The sequence below is a fragment of the Salvelinus namaycush genome, chromosome 27 (genome assembly GCF_016432855.1).
Source record: "Salvelinus namaycush isolate Seneca chromosome 27, SaNama_1.0, whole genome shotgun sequence".
Lineage (NCBI taxonomy): Eukaryota > Metazoa > Chordata > Actinopteri > Salmoniformes > Salmonidae > Salvelinus > Salvelinus namaycush.
The window spans coordinates 11,566,453-11,587,140 of record NC_052333.1 but is presented as its reverse complement, the minus strand read 5'-3'; the positions used below and the strand labels follow the sequence as shown (position 1 = coordinate 11,587,140).

The following is a 20,688-nucleotide window of genomic DNA, read 5'->3' as shown; positions in this document are numbered from 1 at the left end:
AGGTGCCCTTCTGTGCCTCACTTAAAATAAGCCAAATTCTAAATAAGTGTTAAAATACAAAAAAATACAATTTAGAAACGTGTTACCACATGAGGAAATGTATATTTGAATTATATTTTATACTGATACTTTTATAAAGTGAGTGGAGTTTCATGTGCAATATCTGGCAAGTGGAAGCCCAATTATTTTCTGGCGCGCGAGACTCAAAAAAGACACAACATAGCTTGGCTACAAGGTAAGACTGAAAATCCAATTAAATAGCTTGTATTTCAGCTCAATTATGAAAAAGCTCTCACCTAGTACCGCTTCAAAATATATCTGATATACTAACTAAATCAGGTTTATGTTTTGACAAATGGCGTGGTTGAAGCTCAGCTTGTTTCATGACAGTAATTATTTTTTCATCCAATACAACCGGGGGTTTCAATGCAAATCGAAGGAGGCTAATTTCCAAATGTATCATTCGCAAGCCTGTCCTACCTTACCATGAAGACCTCCAAAGCGCCATCTCAGGCTTCAACACAGGAGGAGTGTGGGGTTTGGCTCGACACTGTAGACCTCAAAGAAAAGGCAAAACAGGTACTGTGCTTTGGAAAACGTCTGACTCATTGGTTCTGACCCAGCTGAGTTTGTTGTCATGAAAACAAGATAGTCCACTACTATGATTCTTTATCATAATATACTATATGTTTTCCTTGCTCTGAACTTGTGGAGACAATGACTGAATACATTCCCTAATTGTCATTTTTAAAAACTGTTAATTTCTCATTCCAGAGAAGGCCATTGCGACCCATCTCAAAACAACTGAATCCTCTGGCCCGGGCTGGAGGTTACAGCTTAGCAGTGGCGCTGAATTTTACACAGACAAAAATCCAGATTCCTGTCAACAAACAGAGCTCTATATCCTCATTCTTTACCCCACAGCGCAAAGGTAAGCTCAGGTGCAGAGGAAATGCTGCTTCGGGATTAGGCTGTACTTCAACAAATGGAATCATGTCAGGAATTATTTACAGTAATTAATGTGTTGTTAGTGTAATATGCCAATAATGTTTTAGAGGCTCCCCATGTCACTATCTTACAGTGGCCCAAAAGGCACCTGTGTCTCCAGAGGCAAGTACACCTTCCACCTCCATCAGATGTGCCTCAACTTCACTCAGGCGTGTTAACATTGGGAGTGGAACCAAACGGAAACGTGCAGCGGGTTTAGAGTCAGGGGCACAGAGTACAGGAGCTCAACCCACCACCCTACAGATGAGCCCGGAGGGAGAGAATGCTGTAGGCTGTGAGTTGTACAGGCAGAGCTTCAGGGAAAGAGCATATTGGGAGGTTTCCCATATGCCCCATCTTAACATGGACCATCAGTCTGAGGAGATGGAGGAACCAGACAAAAAGAGAAGGCTCTCTGTGAATTCCTCTCCCCCAGTAGAGACTGATACTCATGAGTGCAGTCAGGACCAATGGAGTGCCTGTAGCAGCCCACAGTATAGTCAATATCGAAGTGAGCCAGATTCTGAGGGGCAGTGTGTTCTGACACACCAGGAACTCCTTGTTGGAGTAAGACAGGCCGGTGACTCAGGCACTGCTTTCCCGGAGAGCCTGCAGAGTGAGGGTGGATTCAGGGCTTGGCTGGGTGCGCAGGATAGAACCTCCACCCAGAAAAGGGCTGTCCCTTCTCATTTGATATCACAGCAGGTAGAAGGGAAAGAGAACGACTTACCACAATCAATGTCTTCGCCATCCCCAAACAAGATGTCTCCTCCTCTCAGCCCTGTTTCCACTCACAGATGGACGAAACCACATCTTCCATCACCACAGATACGTGTTCTAGAACAACCATTGAGAGAGTGTGAGGGAGACACTCTTGCCATGCTGTTCACACAGGACTCTGAGGGCTTCAGGGTGATTGCACACCGTGCTCTGGTATCAAGAAGCCCAATAAAGGACCAGACTAATGTATTAGCTAGTGGTAGAGACAGTATATTTGCTGCTGATAAAACCCTGCTGGAAGAGGAAGGAGAGGAGTTGCTCTTTACCCAAGACTCTCAGGGAAACATGGTTATCAAACACTGACAATGTATGTGTTTGAATGTATAATGGTGAAAACTAATGAAAGAAATTATGAACATTTTAGATGTTTTGTGTGTTGGAAATTATATTGCAGGTTAAGGTTTCTAATGACTTATGTAATCACTTGTGTTTGAAAACCACGTATGATCTTTACTTGAACACTTATAGTACCTGGATTGAAAATGTATTTGAGGTATCCAGTTTCTGGACATTTCTCTTTTCCACCTTTATGGTACTGAATAAAATGTAACACAAATAAGAGATTCTCAAGTCCAAATTAATGTCAAGACATCACACAAGCACTAAAGTTTAGATTTTATTTTGAAAAACGATACATTTATGTACACAATTCACTACTGGGTATGAATAAAGACATGTGAAAAGCACTAACAGCGTATTAACCCCATCTAAATGCTAATGCATTTGTGTCCCAATACAAAATGCAGTAAAGAAATTAAGATGCTTAATTTAAGGTTACAGTGGTGTATTCAGACTAACAGGTGCGTATATTGACAATAGTTCAGTACACATTGAACATTATGAAAAAAAATTCTTTATGTTGATTTGTATCCAAGCATATTAAGGCTTATGCAGTGCTGGTGACAGCAATCTACTGGTGGTAATGCTACAACCATATATTTGGGTTAGGAAAATTAATAAGAGATAACTAGTTTAAGATATATCTTGCTTATCAAATGCAAGTAAGTTCTCGCGCTTGTTATCCTTCACTTTTTTAAACTTCCATTTCACTTTGTCAATTAAGTCTGCTGTCAATGCAATATAGGCTAGTATATGAAAAACGTGTTAAAAAAAAAAAACACTCCATCCTAATTCAGTGTTACCCCAGCTAGCACAAAGTTCTGAGAACCATTTGTTTTTTAAAGCTTGGCTGGAGTGTTGTTGCCCTATGGTTATTTTGCATACAACATTCTAGGAATGGAGCAAGATACCCAGCTAACACATTTTCTGAGAGCTATATGTTTCTGTGGTGGGAAATGTAGTAATTTCAGACCCATCCTGGTGGTGTAGTGGAATAATTCCATGGATAGAGAAGAGAAGATAATAGGTTTGAATTTCACTGACGCCATACCACAATAAAAAATAAAATTGTATGATTAATGCCTAAGCAAATACATTTTCATTTGTTCTATCTGTGCTTGGAGTTCAAAACAGTTAAACTAAGCTAGCAGTGTTATTAGAAGTCTTATTGAAACATGTTCTCAGAATGTTATATAATTCCTTCAAATTACATTACCGTTCTCAGAACATTAATAAAACCTTTCCAGGAAAACTCAGGGAACCATAGTAAAATATTCTCAGAACCTCCCTGCAACCTAAAAATGTAAGTTCCCAGAACAGGCAACATTTTTACTTCCGTTCACAGAATGTTTTAAAAAATATATATGTTCTGCTGGTCAGGAAACTTATAGCTTCCTTCGCCGAGAAATGTGAAATTAAAAACATACGCTCCCACAACTTCCAAGGAACCAAATGTGCTAGCTGGGAGAACACTACCATGCAGTATAAACATGATACAACTGTTAACTGAACAGTTTAGTATCGTAGAGTATTAAAGCAAACCAAAACAGTATGCTTCAACATCTTGTGGAACATACTCTACAACTCCCTCTCAACTGACCATATAGTTTCAAACTGGCCATTCAATTTTATCCATGGAACATTCTCTTCATCCTACATATCATACAAATCAAAAGTCAACTCCACCTCATTCTTCAATACTTTCTGCCTCTCAAATCAAGTCACCACAACAAAGCATAAAATAACAACATTACAATGCCAAGTAGTACGGAATCTGAAGGTTCTCTCCAATCAAAAGACACATCCATAATATATCCTAATACAAGCTTTGCCTTATCAGGGTAGCTTTTTCAGCAGTTAACATGTAAAGAAGTAATTCAGTTGTACAAATAGCCTACTTGCATAAACACCTTTTTTGTTATGGTTAAGATGCCAGATGGTTAAGATGCCAGATACTTGTTTGAGACGTTACCTTATTTTGCATAAACAGATTTAACAGATTAACATAAAGGCTACACTTCCTCGCTATTCCTCATTTTAATGCAACTTTATTTGCCAAACACAGAAGTTCTACACGAAGAAACCTGGCAAAAATACTGCTTGTTTAAATAGCAGGCTTACCATAACTCTGTGGATAGTACAGTAGTTTTGTGAAGGAGAGTGCTCTGCAACAAATAAGCTGAACAAACAGTTCAAGGACAATTTACCATTTCAAAGTGCAGAGGAAACAATAAAATGTAATCTTAATGCATACAATCAACTGACCTACAGCACTACTAGCCAGTCAGTTACACTGTCTGGTTTGTGTGGTACAGGATCCCTTTTATTACTTGTGATAGCCAGCCTATAACGGTTTGTGAAACCTCTGACGGAGAGGGAAATAGATGAGGAATAAATGGGGGTGATAAGAGATCATCTCAATGAGGAGGAAGTATAAGCAATCAGCCAGCGATCTCTGTGGGTTCTGTCACCAGTTTGGACCCGTCCCAAACGGTCTTGAACTGCTCAGGAACTGGGAACTCCCTCTGTTAAACAGACAATGTTAAAAACAAAACCACACCCAGACACACTCACTAAGTCTCATACTTACACTATCTCTCACAGACAGACAGACAGACAGACAGACAGACAGACAGACAGACAGACAGACAGACACGTTGGAAATGCAAGCCCTCAACAAACACTTTAACACACACTCACATAGTCGTCATCCTGTGGTACCAGGATGTTCATCTCGGAGCTCTTGGCGCTGACGATCTCACAGTCCAGAGCGTCCTTACTCAGGTAGACTTGGCATCCCTCTGTCTTGTTGATGGAGATGGTAGGAACTCTACCCATCACCTGGACAAAAGTGGGGCAGATACTTCCATCTTATAACTAGTCTAGGGACAGTAATTTTTCGTGTCCATGTAACTTGAAAAGGAAAAAAAAGTCATGGCCCTAACTCAGAGGCACCTAACTCATGACCCAACATAACATAAAACTAAATGTGCCAGTACTATACATCTATGATAGGGTTATTGCAGGTACGTTGAAGCTGAACTTCAGATGCAGAGAGGAAAGAGATCACATACTGTATGTTATTTGCTTGAACATGTATGAAATTTGAGCTGACCTGTAACTGAATGTCCTTTGAGTTGATTATTTCCACAATGCCAACAATGTTGTCAAACACCAGACCAAGCTTCTTGCAGTTATCTGTCAGAGGTGAACGTCATAGGGAAGCATGAAATAAGTGAGTGAGAGAGATACAGGAATGATGCTGTCAAAGATGACAAAGAAATTGTCCACTGTGTATGGCCACTCCTTTGTAAATGACGTTGCAGTATAAATGATCAAACCTTAACAGAAATACAGTATTATCAACTCAGAAGTAATACAACAGATGGCTGAACTCACCCACAATGATGGAGTTGATCTTTCCCTCTATCTGTAGAGTAGAATTGCTGCAGCAGAAGACATAGGCCACCTGTCTCAGCTCTGTCTCCTTGATAACCAGGTCATGAGCCTGGTCAAAGTACTCCTGTGGGGAGAAACAACAAACAAGACCTGTGACCGTCTGACCGCTCTCCGGTTTGACCCTTCACCTTTGGATGACCTCAGTGGGTTCAGCACCAGACATCACAATCGCCTCCGAAAGTGTCTTGGTCATTGAATATGTGAGAAGCACCAAAACGTTCCTGACTCACTAGATATTCTTTAAGATCCTCTTTGTCCTCCATTTTGATAATAGCAAAACTTAGAAGCCTGGCAGGCGAGGCAAGACACTAGGTAACATACCACCCTCCATTTCTTCCCCTCCAGCTCCAGCAGTGGGGGTCGTTTCTGGGGAGGCGCTAGGTTGGAGGAGCCGCCGGGATTCCGGCTCTTGGATGGGGAGGCGTGATTCTCCCCTCCCTGCGAGCGAAGGGCGGGATTCTTATGGGTCATCTGGTCCTTTGAGACGTGCTTTAACGCTAGTGAACAGAGAGAGGATACTTCATTGTAATAAGTTATTGTTTTAGTACAAAAATGTATTTAAAAAATGACCGATCAAAAAATCTCCATTTAAGAAACTTTGACCCTAACTGTTGTTTAATAAGCACAGCATAGAAATATAATGACTATTTCTATGTCCTCACAACAACTCATCAATTCTCCCTCACTTTCTCCTTCTGTTTCTCCCCCTCCTTCTTCCTCGTCTTCTTTCCTGTCTTGGCTACCTTTGGATCCCTGGTTCAGCTGGGCAAACAAGGGCTGAGTGCTGGGCAGTGGTGCTTTCAGAACTTTGTAACTGTTGATTCAACCCACATCCTCTCTCTTCAACTCTCCCTCCCTTTCTTCTTCTGTTTCTACTTCTTTTCCCTCCCTCCCTCCCCTGCAGTTGGATCAGAGCTCTTCAACCCCTGGGTGATGGTGGCTTGGCTACCTTTAGTGATTGCTTCTCCTTGGTTCAGCTGGGCGAAGAGAGCCGAGTGCTTGGCCGTGGTGCTGTCGGCCTGTGGCAGTTCGCCTGTGAAGACTGGTGGGGGTCCAGGGGGTGGGGTTGGTGGAAGGGGGCTGGGACCCCCAGGGGCAGGGGCGAACAGGGAGGGAGGAGCAATGGGACCCTGTAATGAGAGATAGAGAGAGGCGTGTTACTCTCTGTGAATCAAGACAAGATGATGGTGAAGAAGTCTGGAACTACAGTCCCCCTCTGTCGAAGATGCTTGGACCTTCTTTTTAATATATTTTCAGTGGTTTTGTTAACAAACAAGCCCCCATAAAGAAAATGAGAGCTAAAAACAGGTTCAGCTCCTGGTTCGACCGTGACCTTGCAGAGTTACTCCACCTCAAGAATTGCATTTGGCAAAAGGCTCGGCACACGCATACTCAGGCTTGACTGGCTCTCGTTCAGGCAATGAGAAATAAGTGCACTCAGAATATCCAGAAGGACAAAGTTAGTTACTTTAAGGAGCAGTTCTCTCTCTGTGGGTCTAACCCCAAGAAGTTATGGAAAACAGTTAAAAACCTGGAGAATAAACCCTCCTCCTCACAGCTGCCCATGTCCCTTAATGTTGTTGATGTGGTTGTTACTGACAATAAGCACATGGCTGAGCTCTTTAAAATCACCACTTCATTAAGTCAGGATTCCTATTTGACTCAGCCATGCCTCCTTGCCCGTCCAACATTTCCTCATCTCCTACCCCTTCTAATGACTATCCCCGATGCTTCTCCCTTCTCCCTGCTAACTACCCCTCTCAAAGAGTGCAGTGTATAAAGTCAAAAAATCTGCTGTCTCAGCCACTGCCTGTCAAGGCTCGATCCTAGGCCCCACACTCTTCTCAATTTACAACATAGCTCAGGCAGTAGGAAGCTCTCTCATCCATTTATATGCAGATGACACAGTCTTATACTCAGCTGGCCCCTCCCCGGATTTTGTGTTAAATGCTCTACAACAAAGCTTTCTTAGTGTCCAACAAGCTTTCTCTACCCTTATCTTGTTCTGAACACCTCCAAAACAAAGGTCATGTGGTGTGGTAAGAAGAATGCTCCTCTCCCCACATGTGTGATTACTACCTCTGAGGGCTTAGAGCTTGAGGTAGTCACCTCATACAAGTACTTGGTAGTATGGCTAGATGGTACACTGTCCTTCTCTCAGCACATATCAAAGCTGCAGGCTAAAGTTAAATCTAGACTTGGTTACATCTATCGTAATCGCTCCTCTTTCACCTCAGCTGCCAAACTAACCCTGATTCAGATGACCATCCTACACGTGCTAGCTAACGGAGACATCATTTATAGATCGGCAGGTAAGGGTGCTCTCGAGCGGCTAGATGTTCTTTACCATTTGACCATCAGATTCGCCACCAATGGTCCTTATAGGACACATCACTGCACTCTATACTCCTCTGTAAACTGGTCATCTCTATATACTCGTCACAAGACCCACTGGTTGATGCTTATTTATAAAACCCTCTTAGGCCTCACTCCCCCCTATCTGAGATATCTACTGCAGCCCTCATCCTCCACATACAACACCCATTCTGACAATCACATTCTGTTAAAGGTCCCCAAATCACACACATCCCTGGGTCACTCCTCTTTTCAGTTCGCTGCAGCTAGCGACTGGAACAAGCTGCAACAAACACTCAAACTGGACAGTTTTATCTCAATCATGGACACTCTTACTGACAGTTGTGGCTGCTTCGCCTGATGCATTGTTGTTTCTACCTTCTTGCACTTTGTGCTGTTGTCTGTGCCCAATAATGTTCGTACCATGTTTTGTGCTGCTACCATGTTGTGTTTCTACCATGTTGTTGTCATGTTGTGTTGGGACCATGCTGTGTTGTCATGTGTTGCTGCCTTGCTATATTGTTGTCTTCGGTCTCTCTTTATGTAGTGTTGTGTTGTCTCTCTCGTCGTGATGTGTGTACTTATACATTTTTACATTTTTAATCCCAGCCCCGCAGGAGGCCTTTTGGTAGGCCATCATTGTAAATAAGAATTTGTTCTTAACTGACTTACCTAGTTAAATAAAGGTTAAATAAAATAAAATACAGTTGTTGGCCAGCAGGTGGAGTATAGGACAAATAGTTGAGGGTCTTCATATTCAACTGGTTTCTTGTAGCAGATGTGGCCAACGTCAAAGCTGGGTTGGAACAAACGCCTGCAAACACTGTCCCTCCAGCTCTCCAGGACCAGAGTGGTCCACCCTTGGCAAATAGGAACCTTAACTACCACTGTGTGCTGTTCTTGATGTTTATACATGCATATGGTGAAAAGTGGAGACCTAAGGCAGGGATTCAATCCGACTGTATGTTGTGACAATGCAGCTTTTAAAGGCAATGTTCCCGCATTCGCAAAGATCGCATTCATGGTAAACGCTGCATATGTGGGGTCAATCAGAAATGACCTTTAATGTCAAGCGTGCTATAACACGGATCTAAGGCAGATTGGATTGAATCCCGGCCTAAGTCCTGCTGCGACAGGGACTCTGGTTAACCTTTACTCTAAATGCATTTTTTCTCACTGAGAGCCTTACTTACCAAGCTAATGAGCAGATGAATGTAAAGCCCCATGCCCGCCAACTCCAGGAAAGACAGACTCTCTCTCTCTCTCTGTGTCTGTCTGTCTGTCTCTGACTGCACAGCTGCCAAGGACAGTTACCCATGGTCCCCCTTCTACACTCAAACAAGCCACAGCAACTGTACAACCCCCCCCCCCTCTCCCTCCACACACACACATACACACACACACACACATGCATGCACACGCACAAACGCACACACACACACACAAGTACCGCTGCAGCCAGTGTGAGTCTGATGTACTGGTGATTGGTGTTACAGTTCATTGGGGGTTTAGCAGTCTATGAGGTCCAGCTGACAGTACTCAACCTCTGACCTGTGACATGTATGGTACATATCATTACAAAACAACACAGTTGTATTAGTTATCAGTTTAGCAAATGCCCAATGATTAAAGCTGAGTGCAATGAAATTAAGGGCTGGATTCACTCCGTATCATGAAAGATCCGCATAAAAATTGAAAGGTAATTTCCGATTGAGGCGACATATGCAGCGTTTACCGCGAACGTGGGAACGCAGTCTCCACGAACATTGCCTGTACATTTTAATCCAGCTATAACGCAGTCTCCACGAACATTGCCTGTACATTTTAATCCAGCTATAAATCAGTCTCCACGAACATTGCCTGTACATTTTAATCGAGCTATAACGCAGTCTCCACGAACATTGCCTGTACATTTTAATCCAGCTATAAATCAGTCTCCACGAACATTGCCTGTACATTTTAATCGAGCTATAACGCAGTCTCCACGAACATTGCCTGTACATTTTAATCGAGCTATAACGCAGTCTCCACGAACATTGCCTGTACATTTTAATCCAGCTATAAATCAGTCTCCACGAACATTGCCTGTACATTTTAATCGAGCTATAACGCAGTCTCCACGAACATTGCCTGTACATTTTAATCCAGCTATAACGCAGTCTCCACGAACATTGCCTGTACATTTTAATCCAGCTATATCGCAGTCTCCACGAACATTGCCTTTACATTTTAATCCAGCTATAACGCAGATTTTCCGTGATACTTCTGGGATATGGACTGAATCCAGAGCTCTGTGTGTGTGTGTGTGCACGCTCTTGTGTGTGTGTAGTTTGTGTGAATACACAACGTATGTGTGTCTGCATGTGTGACAGTGTGTCCCTGCCCCTCTGAACAGAAGCAGACAGATTAGAGGAGAGAAAAGCCCAGTAGTTGAAAGTACGTTGTGGGGTGTGTTGGAGCAGGTGTGTAGGGCCTGAACTTCACAGGGCTTTGTTGCGGCTTTCTTTGGTGAAGAAAACCTCCATTCAAGTCCACCCTGAGGACCACCTGTCCACGCCACACACTCCTTAACTCACACACAAAACCCTGACACCTAACGGCAGGAGGGACAGCTGACCCACAGCCACCGTACGCTGTCAAGTTTCCCTCCATACACACACTCTCGCATATGCACACACGCACACACACACACAGACACACACACGCACATGCACACACACTTTCAGTCCACCAAATTGTGTGACAGTCTATATACCTCAAAGGACCACACAGAGGATTCTGGCAGATCACTGAAACAGACAGTGGCCTTGAACTGAGTTCAACACTCTTTAAAGTTTAGAGAAATGTGAAGTTTAAGGAGTTTTACTTTCAGTTTTATTGTAAAAAACTGAACAAATAAACGTATCACTTCCACTGGATACAGGAATATGATTTCTGATTGGAAACCTGCCAGAGAGAGAAAGAGAGAATGAGAAGGGGGGAAGGGAGAGGGAGAAGGTGGAAAGGGTAGAAGCGAGAAGGGTGGAAGAGAGAGAAGACAGGCTATGTGCACACTGCCCACAAAATAAGGTGGAAACTGAGCTGCACTTCCTAACCTCCTGACAAATGTATGACCATATTAGAGACACATATTTTCCTCAGATTACACAGATCCACAAAGAATTTGAAAACAAACCCAATTTTGATAAACTCCCATATCTACTGGGTGAAATTCCACAGTGTGCCATCACAGCAGCAAGATGTGGGACCTGTTGCTATAAGAAAAGGGCAACAAGTGAAGAACAAACACCATTGTAAATACAACCCATATTTAACTTCATTTATTTTCCCTTTTGTACTTTAACTATTTGCACATCGCTACAACACTGTATATATACATAATATGACATTTTAAATATCTGCATTATTTTGAATGCATTGTTTACATTTTTATTGTTTATTTCACTTTTGTTTATTATCCATTTCACTTGCTTTGGCAATGTTAACATATGTTTCCCATGCCAATAAGGCCCTTGAATTGAATTGAGAGGGTGAAGGGGGGAAGGGATAGGGGGGGAAGGGAGAAAGAGGGAGAAGGGAGAGAGAGGGAGAAAGAGGGAGAAGGGAGAGAGAGGGAGAAGGGGAAAGGGAGAGAGAGGGAGAAGGGGAAAGGGAGAGAGAGGGAGAAGGGGAAAGGGAGAAGGGGAAAGGGAGAGAGAGGGAGAAGGGGAGAGAGAGGGAGAAGGGGAAAGGGAGAGAGAGGGAGAAGGGGGGGGAGAGAGGGAGGGGGAGAAGGGGGGGGGAGAGAGGGAGGGGGAGAGAGAGGGAGAAGGGGGGAAGAAAGAGAGGGAAGGAGAGAGAGTGAGAAGGGGGGAAGAAAGAGAGGGAAGGAGAGAGAGTGAGAAGGGGGGAAGAAAGAGAGGGAAGGAGAGAGAGTGAGAAGGGGGGAAGAAAGAGAGGGAAGGAGAGAGAGTGAGAAGGGGGGAAGGGAGAGAGAGTGAGAAGGGGGGAAGGGAGAGAGAGTGAGAAGGGGAAAGGAGAGGCAGAAGGGGGAGGGAGAAGGGAGGAGGGAGAGGGAGAAGGAGGGAAGAGAGAGAGAGAGCGAAGGGGGGAAGAGAGAGCGGGAGAAGAGAGAGGGAGAAGAGAGAGAGGGAGAAGGGGGGAAGAGAGAGAGGGGGAAGAGAGAGAGGGAGAAGGGGGGAAGAGAGAGGGAGAAGGGGGGAAGAGAGAGAGGGAGAAGGGGGGAAGAGAGAGAGGGAGAAGGGGGGAAGAGAGAGAGAGAAGGGGGGAAGAGAGAGGGAGAAGGGGGGAAGAGAGAGGGAGAAGGTGGGAAGAGAGAGGGAGAAGGGGGGAAGAAAGAGAGGGAAGGAGAGAGAGTGAGAAGGGGGGAAGGGAGAGAGAGTGAGAAGGGGGGAAGGGAGAGAGAGTGAGAAGGGGAAAGGAGAGGCAGAAGGGGGAGGGAGAAGGGAGGAAGAGAGAGGGAGAAGGGGGAAGAGAGAGGGAGAAGGGGGAAGAGAGAGGGAGAAGAGAGAGAGGGAGAAGGGGGGAAGAGAGAGAGGGGGAAGAGAGAGAGGGAGAAGGGGGGAAGAGAGAGGGAGATAGGGGGGAAGAGAGAGAGGGGGATAGGGGGGAAGAGAGAGAGGGAGAAGGGGGGAAGAGAGAGAGAGAAGGGGGGAAGAGAGAGGGAGAAGGGGGGAAGAGAGAGGGAGAAGGTGGGAAGAGAGAGGGAGAAGGGGGGAAGAAAGAGAGGGAAGGAGAGAGAGTGAGAAGGGGGGAAGGGAGAGAGAGTGAGAAGGGGGGAAGGGAGAGAGAGTGAGAAGGGGAAAGGAGAGGCAGAAGGGGGAGGGAGAAGGGAGGAAGAGAGAGGGAGAAGGGGGAAGAGAGAGGGAGAAGGGGGAAGAGAGAGGGAGAAGGGGGAAGAGAGAGGGAGAAGGTGGGAAGAGAGAGGGAGAAGGGGGGGGAGAGAGGGAGGGGGAGAAGGGGGGGGGAGAGAGGGAGGGGGAGAGAGAGGGAGAAGGGGGGAAGAAAGAGAGGGAAGGAGAGAGAGTGAGAAGGGGGGAAGAAAGAGAGGGAAGGAGAGAGAGTGAGAAGGGGGGAAGGGAGAGAGGGAGAAGGTGGGAAGAGAGAGGGAGAAGGGGGGGGGAGAAGGGGGGGGGGGAGGGAGGGGGAGAGAGAGGGAGAAGGGGGGAAGAAAGAGAGGGAAGGAGAGAGAGTGAGAAGGGGGGAAGGGAGAGAGAGTGAGAAGGGGGGAAGGGAGAGAGAGTGAGAAGGGGAAAGGAGAGGCAGAAGGGGGAGGGAGAAGGGAGGAAGAGAGAGGGAGAAGGGGGAAGAGAGAGGGAGAAGGGGGAAGAGAGAGGGAGAAGGTGGGAAGAGAGAGGGAGAAGGGGGGGAGAGAGGGAGGGGGAGAAGGGGGGGGAGAGAGGGAGGGGGAGAGAGAGGGAGAAGGGGGGAAGAAAGAGAGGGAAGGAGAGAGAGTGAGAAGGGGGGAAGAAAGAGAGGGAAGGAGAGAGAGTGAGAAGGGGGGAAGGGAGAGAGGGAGAAGGGGGGAAGAGAGAGCGGGAGAAGAGAGAGGGAGAAGAGAGACAGGAGAGGGAGAAGAGAGAGAGGGAGAAGAGAGAGGGAGAAGAGGGAAGAGAGAGGGAGAAGAGGGAGGAGAGAGGGAGGGGGAGAAGGGGGGGGGAGAGAGGGAGGGGGAGAGAGAGGGAGAAGGGGGGAAGAAAGAGAGGGAAGGAGAGAGAGTGAGAAGGGGGGAAGAAAGAGAGGGAAGGAGAGAGAGTGAGAAGGGGGAAGGGAGAGAGGGAGAAGGTGGGAAGAGAGAGGGAGAAGGGGGGGGGAGAAGGGGGGGGGAGAGGGAGGGGGAGAGAGAGGGAGAAGGGGGGAAGAAAGAGAGGGAAGGAGAGAGAGTGAGAAGGGGGGAAGGGAGAGAGAGTGAGAAGGGGGGAAGGGAGAGAGAGTGAGAAGGGGAAAGGAGAGGCAGAAGGGGGAGGGAGAAGGGAGGAAGAGAGAGGGAGAAGGGGGAAGAGAGAGGGAGAAGGGGGAAGAGAGAGGGAGAAGGTGGGAAGAGAGAGGGAGAAGGGGGGGAGAGAGGGAGGGGGAGAAGGGGGGGGGAGAGAGGGAGGGGGAGAGAGAGGGAGAAGGGGGGAAGAAAGAGAGGGAAGGAGAGAGAGTGAGAAGGGGGGAAGAAAGAGAGGGAAGGAGAGAGAGTGAGAAGGGGGGAAGGGAGAGAGGGAGAAGGGGGGAAGAGAGAGCGGGAGAAGAGAGAGGGAGAAGGGGGGAAGAGAGAGAGGGAGAAGAGAGAGAGGGAGAAGGGGGGAAGAGAGAGGGAGAAGGGGGGAAGAGAGAGGGAGAAGGGGGGAAGAGAGAGAGGGAAGGGGGGAAGAGAGAGAGGGAGAAGGGGGAAGAGAGAGAGGGAGAAGGGGGGAAGAGAGAGAGAGAGAAGGGGGAAAGAGAGAGAGAGAAGGGGGGAAGAGAGAGGGAGAAGGGGGGAAGAGAGAGGGAGAAGGGGGGAAGAGAGAGGGAGAAGGGGGGAAGAGAGAGGGAGAAGGGGGAAGAGAGAGGGAGAAGGGGGAAGAGAGAGGGAGAAGGGGGAAGAGAGAGGGAGAAGGTGGGAAGAGAGAGGGAGAAGGGGGGGGAGAGAGGGAGGGGGAGAAGGGGGGGGAGAGAGGGAGGGGGAGAGAGAGGGAGAAGGGGGGAAGAAAGAGAGGGAAGGAGAGAGAGTGAGAAGGGGGGAAGGGAGAGAGAGTGAGAAGGGGAAAGGAGAGGCAGAAGGGGGAGGGAGAAGGGAGGAGGGAAAGGGGGGAGGGAGAGGGAGAAGGAGGGAAGAGAGAGAGAGAGCGAAGGGGGGAAGAGAGAGAGGGAGAAGAGAGAGAGGGAGAAGAGAGAGAGGGAGAAGGGGGGAAGAGAGAGGGAGGGGGAGAGAGAGGGAGAAGGGGGGAAGAAAGAGAGGGAAGGAGAGAGAGTGAGAAGGGGGGAAGAAAGAGAGGGAAGGAGAGAGAGTGAGAAGGGGGGAAGAAAGAGAGGGAAGGAGAGAGAGTGAGAAGGGGGGAAGAAAGAGAGGGAAGGAGAGAGAGTGAGAAGGGGGGAAGGGAGAGAGAGTGAGAAGGGGGGAAGGGAGAGAGAGTGAGAAGGGGAAAGGAGAGGCAGAAGGGGGAGGGAGAAGGGAGGAGGGAGAGGGAGAAGGAGGGAAGAGAGAGAGAGAGCGAAGGGGGGAAGAGAGAGCGGGAGAAGAGAGAGGGAGAAGAGAGAGAGGGAGAAGGGGGGAAGAGAGAGAGGGAGAAGAGAGAGAGGGAGAAGGGGGGAAGAGAGAGGGAGAGATAGGGGGGAAGAGAGAGAGAGATAGGGGGGAAGAGAGAGAGGGAGATAGGGGGGAAGAGAGAGAGGGAGATAGGGGGGAAGAGAGAGAGAGATGGGGGGAAGAGAGAGGGAGAAGGGGGGAAGAGAGAGGGAGAAGGTGGGAAGAGAGAGGGAGAAGGGGGGGGGAGAGAGGGAGGGGGAGAAGGGGGGGGAGAGAGGGAGGGGGAGAGAGAGGGAGAAGGGGGGAAGAAAGAGAGGGAAGGAGAGAGAGTGAGAAGGGGGGAAGGGAGAGAGAGTGAGAAGGGGGGAAGGGAGAGAGAGTGAGAAGGGGAAAGGAGAGGCAGAAGGGGGAGGGAGAAGGGAGGAAGAGAGAGGGAGAAGGGGGAAGAGAGAGGGAGAAGGGGGGAAGAGAGAGAGGGAGAAGGGGGAAGAGAGAGGGAGAAGGGGGAAGAGAGAGGGAGAAGGTGGGAAGAGAGAGGGAGAAGGGGGGGGAGAGAGGGAGGGGGAGAAGGGGGGGGAGAGAGGGAGGGGGAGAGAGAGGGAGAAGGGGGGAAGAAAGAGAGGGAAGGAGAGAGAGTGAGAAGGGGGGAAGAAAGAGAGGGAAGGAGAGAGAGTGAGAAGGGGGGAAGGGAGAGAGGGAGAAGGTGGGAAGAGAGAGGGAGAAGGGGGGGGGAGAGAGGGAGGGGGAGAGAGGGAGGGGGAGAGAGAGGGAGAAGGGGGGAAGAAAGAGAGGGAAGGAGAGAGAGTGAGAAGGGGGGAAGGGAGAGAGAGTGAGAAGGGGGAAGGGAGAGAGAGTGAGAAGGGGAAAGGAGAGGCAGAAGGGGGAGGGAGAAGGGAGGAAGAGAGAGGGAGAAGGGGGAAGAGAGAGGGAGAAGGGGGAAGAGAGAGGGAGAAGGGGGAAGAGAGAGGGAGAAGGTGGGAAGAGAGAGGGAGAAGGGGGGGGGGGAGAGGGAGGGGGAGAAGGGGGGGGGAGAGAGGGAGGGGGAGAGAGAGGGAGAAGGGGGAAGAAAGAGAGGGAAGGAGAGAGAGTGAGAAGGGGGGAAGAAAGAGAGGGAAGGAGAGAGAGTGAGAAGGGGGGAAGGGAGAGAGGGAGAAGGGGGGAAGAGAGAGCGGGAGAAGAGAGAGGGAGAAGAGAGAGAGGGAGAAGGGGGAAGAGAGAGAGGGAGAAGAGAGAGAGGGAGAAGGGGGGAAGAGAGAGGGAGAAGGGGGGAAGAGAGAGGGAGAAGGGGGGAAGAGAGAGAGGGAAGGGGGGAAGAGAGAGAGGGAGAAGGGGGAAGAGAGAGAGGGAGAAGGGGGGAAGAGAGAGAGAGAGAAGGGGGAAAGAGAGAGAGAGAAGGGGGGAAGAGAGAGGGAGAAGGGGGGAAGAGAGAGGGAGAAGGGGGGAAGAGAGAGGGAGAAGGGGGGAAGAGAGAGGGAGAAGGGGGAAGAGAGAGGGAGAAGGGGGAAGAGAGAGGGAGAAGGGGGAAGAGAGAGGGAGAAGGGGGAAGAGAGAGGGAGAAGGTGGGAAGAGAGAGGGAGAAGGGGGGGGGAGAGAGGGAGGGGGAGAAGGGGGGGGAGAGAGGGAGGGGGAGAGAGAGGGAGAAGGGGGGAAGAAAGAGAGGGAAGGAGAGAGAGTGAGAAGGGGGGAAGGGAGAGAGAGTGAGAAGGGGAAAGGAGAGGCAGAAGGGGGAGGGAGAAGGGAGGAGGGAAAGGGGGGAGGGAGAGGGAGAAGGAGGGAAGAGAGAGAGAGAGCGAAGGGGGGAAGAGAGAGATGGAGAAGAGAGAGAGGGAGAAGAGAGAGAGGGAGAAGGGGGGAAGAGAGAGGGAGAAGGGGGGAAGAGAGAGGGAGAAGGGGGGAAGAGAGAGGGAGAAGGGGGGAAGAGAGAGGGAGAAGGGGGAAGAGAGAGGGAGAAGGGGGAAGAGAGAGGGAGAAGTGGGAAGAGAGAGGGAGAAGGGGGGGGAGAGAGGGAGGGGGAGAAGGGGGGGGAGAGAGGGAGGGGGAGAGAGGGAGGGGGAGAGAGAGGGAGAAGGGGGGAAGAAAGAGAGGGAAGGAGAGAGAGTGAGAAGGGGGGAAGGGAGAGAGAGTGAGAAGGGGAAAGGAGAGGCAGAAGGGGGAGGGAGAAGGGAGGAGGGAAAGGGGGGAGGGAGAGGGAGAAGGAGGGAAGAGAGAGAGAGAGCGAAGGGGGGAAGAGAGAGAGGGAGAAGGGGGGAAGAGAGAGAGGGAGAAGAGAGAGAGGGAGAAGAGAGAGAGGGAGAAGGGGGGAAGAGAGAGCGGGAGAAGAGAGAGAGGGAGAAGGGGGGAAGAGAGAGGGAGAAGGGGGGAAGAGAGAGAGGGAAGGGGGGAAGAGAGAGAGGGAGAAGGGGGAAGAGAGAGAGGGAGAAGGGGGAAGAGAGAGAGGGAGAAGGGGGGAAGAGAGAGAGGGAGAAGGGGGGAAGAGAGAGAGAGAAGGGGGGAAGAGAGAGGGAGAAGGGGGAAGAGAGAGGGAGAAGGGGGAAGAGAGAGGGAGAAGGGGGGAAGAGAGAGGGAGAAGGGGGAAGAGAGAGGGAGAAGGGGGGAAGAGAGAGGTGAAGGGGGGAAGAGAGAGGTGAAGGGGGGAAGAGAGAGGTGAAGGGGGGAAGAGAGAGGTGAAGGGGGGAAGAGAGAGGTGAAGGGGGAAAGAGAGAGGTGAAGGGGGAAGAGAGAGGGGAAGGGGGGAAGAGAGAGGTGAAGGGGGGAAGAGAGAGGGAGAAGGGGGGAAGAGAGAGAGAGAAGGGGGGAAGAGAGAGGGAGAAGGGGGGAAGAGAGAGGGAGAAGGGGGGAAGAGAGAGGGAGAAGGGGGGAAGAGAGAGAGAGAAGGGGGGAAGAGAGAGGGAGAAGGGGGGAAGAGAGAGAGAGAAGGGGGGAAGAGAGAGGGAGAAGGGGGGAAGAGAGAGGGAGAAGGGGGGAAGAGAGAGGGAGAAGGGGGAAGAGAGAGGGAGAAGGGGGGAAGAGAGAGGGAGAAGGGGGGAAGAGAGAGGGAGAAGGGGGAAGAGAGAGGGAGAAGGTGGGAAGAGAAAAGGACAAAGAGTAGTAGAGGAAGAAAACAGAAAGCAGACGATAGAAGAAGAGCATGAATTCCCAGCAAACTCTACAATTGCTCAATTGAGAACCACAAAGCAGCCACCAGTACACCAGGGACCAAGTCATTCATACAAGCTGGTCCTTAAGCAACCAGCTGCCTGCCTGCATAACTACACATAAAAATATACACATGAGAACGACATCCCAACCGGCACCATATTCCCTATATAGTGCACTACGTTTGGCCAGACCCTATGGGCTCTATGTAAGTAATATAGTGCCATTTGGACAGCAGTCCTGTACCACTTTAAAAATAAGGAAACAGAAAACAACATCTGAGGCTCTGCTGCAGATGAAAACAACTGGACGACTCCAAAAGAGTCAGAGACAATTATGTCTCGAGGCGAGCTGTAATTCATTGAGTCTTGTTCCTGCCCGTTCAAACCTGCATGGCAAGCAAGGTTATAGTTCATCCATAGGGCCAGGAGCGTTTCCTGACCGTGTGACCTGATCATGGAAAAAGCCAGGAATTCTGGGCCTATTTATCCAACCTCAGATAAAAAAGTCCTGAGAAGTCAGGCAGTGGGACCCAAGTTGTTCCTTCTCAGGTCACAGAGTCATGAAAAACTCCTGGCTCAGGGAGGAGCAGTGTTCAGGGCAGTGTTGAGGAGGTTGGATCAGGAGCTATTTGCTGCTGTAACACATGGATAATGGAATGTGGAGGGAATGCCCCACTGGACGTTAGCTAGCTAGAGGACCGTAGTGCTGCTGAAGCGCTGTAGTATAAGACATTAACTATCCATTATATGTCTCATGTAACTGTTTTACAGCACAGTTACAACATGATGATGGTATACAATGGAGTCCGAAATGATTGACACCCTTAATAAAGACCCTTAATAAAGCAAAATGACTGTATAAAATAAATCATAAAAATATTTTTGCAATGGCCATCTCAGTCTCCAGACTTGAACCCTATTGAAAACCAGTGGTTTGAACTGAAGAGCACAGACAAAGGATATCAAAGATCTGGAAGGATTCTGTATGGAGGAATGGTCTAAAATCCTCATAAAACATTCTAGAAAAAGTCTCAGTGCCGTTATCATCATAATATGAGGTATTGAAAACAGGGGCGTCAATCATTTGAACCATACATTTTTTTATTTAAATGTATTACTTGTTAAACAAAATGTATTTCTCTGAGCAATTGTATTAGTATAAAATAATATAATTGCCCAATTTTTTCAGGCACACAATATAGCTCAGTATTTGAGCATTTTATTTTATACAGTCATGCTTATCTTTTTCAAGGGTGACAATAATTGACGATGTGACGATTAGTGGCGGTCAGTACCGTTTAAGATGAGGGAGGACGATACATATTTTATGAGCATGGCCTTATTTCTATTACAGCATATTGGATGACTGTCATTCATATTCCATTCACCCAGCTCATTTTAACATTGATAGGTTTAGGCTTCTACATAATACTAAAATTTTCCCTATACCCATCATGAGGTTGCTACAACTTAACCTATGAAGGAAAGTTTACAACTTAGGTGCACACAGGTCGAGAAAATGTTTTGAGGTGACATACAGTGACATATGGACAGACAGTGACACATTCAATACCGCCTTGTACACTCTTGCCTGCATCTAGCTGATATAGGGTGTAATCATTAGTCTAAAAGTTGCAAACAAGAGTTTCTATTGACACATTCAGGTATGTTTATCCCTGTTTTGTTCCATTTACTTCCTGTACACAATACATGCACATCACATACAATCAAACAATCTCCGACAAGGACATGAGGGGAAACAGAGGGTTAAATACACAACATGTAATTGATGGGATTGGAACCAGGTGTGAAGGAAGACAAGACAAAACCAATGAAAAATGAAAAATGGATCAGTGATTGCTAGAAGGCCGGTGACGTCGACCGCCGAACACCGCCCGAACAAGGAGAGGGACCGACTTCGGCGGAAGTCGTGACACTTCCGTTTAAGAAACATTTTTAAAGAGAATCGGCGGAATGAATACACCCCTGATCACGCATAAACGCAGTTAATTTTCATAGCACATTGTATTCCTTCTCGCATCTATGCACTCTCCACCTCTCACCTTAGCTTGTGGACTTCAATGCACAACACATCAGCTATATGTGACCAGGCGGAAAAAAACTTTCCAAGCCAAACTGCTACACACAGCCTACATCGTTGTCGTCATATTGGATAAAGTAACATCATAGTCAACATAGCAAATAGAACTAACGCGTTAGTAAATCCGCTATTATCATGCAGTAACATTACAGTGTACAGTCAGTAAGCAGTTTAGCACTTAACCCAGCGGGCCCCGGTTTAAATAAATTAGTCAAACCAAAAGCTTGCCTTGACTTGGAAGAGTTCCAGTGTTGTGTTGGATAGACATAGCCAGCTAGCTAAAATAGCATCCCTCTGTTTGAGCAGGCTAAACTAGC

The 20,688-nt window shown here is 48.2% G+C and overlaps 2 protein-coding genes across 2 annotated transcripts in view; one reads left to right on the top strand and one right to left on the bottom strand.

Annotated features, from left to right (window-relative positions):
• The first annotated feature begins 144 nt into the window (after positions 1–144).
• LOC120022851 (aurora kinase A and ninein-interacting protein) lies at positions 145–2,320 on the top strand. Its single transcript, XM_038966890.1, has 4 exons — positions 145–235; positions 440–579; positions 775–931; positions 1,082–2,320. The coding sequence occupies exons 2-4, from the start codon at positions 487–489 to the stop codon at positions 2,068–2,070; spliced, it is 1,239 nt and encodes a 412-aa protein (XP_038822818.1). The 5' UTR covers positions 145–235; positions 440–486; the 3' UTR covers positions 2,071–2,320.
• Positions 2,321–2,376: 56 nt separating this feature from the next.
• LOC120022850 (adenylyl cyclase-associated protein 2-like) overlaps positions 2,377–20,688 on the bottom strand; it is a 40,826-nt gene continuing 22,514 nt past the window's right edge. The window contains exons 7-12 of the mRNA XM_038966889.1: positions 6,515–6,695; positions 5,887–6,062; positions 5,506–5,629; positions 5,222–5,304; positions 4,807–4,947; positions 2,377–4,631 (exon numbers count right to left, since the gene is read on the bottom strand). Coding sequence (XP_038822817.1) covers positions 4,548–4,631; positions 4,807–4,947; positions 5,222–5,304; positions 5,506–5,629; positions 5,887–6,062; positions 6,515–6,695 — 789 coding nt within the window. The 3' untranslated portion in view covers positions 2,377–4,547. The remainder of the gene's footprint in view (positions 4,632–4,806; positions 4,948–5,221; positions 5,305–5,505; positions 5,630–5,886; positions 6,063–6,514; positions 6,696–20,688) is intronic.

Coding starts and splice junctions, on each gene's coding strand:
- LOC120022851 (XM_038966890.1), top strand. CDS start 487: ATGAAGACCTCCAAAGCGCCATCTCAGGCTTCAACACAGGAGGAGTGT. Junction 580..774: donor TCAAAGAAAAGGCAAAACAG/GTACTGTGCTTT, acceptor TTCTCATTCCAG/AGAAGGCCATTGCGACCCAT. Junction 932..1,081: donor CTTTACCCCACAGCGCAAAG/GTAAGCTCAGGT, acceptor ACTATCTTACAG/TGGCCCAAAAGGCACCTGTG.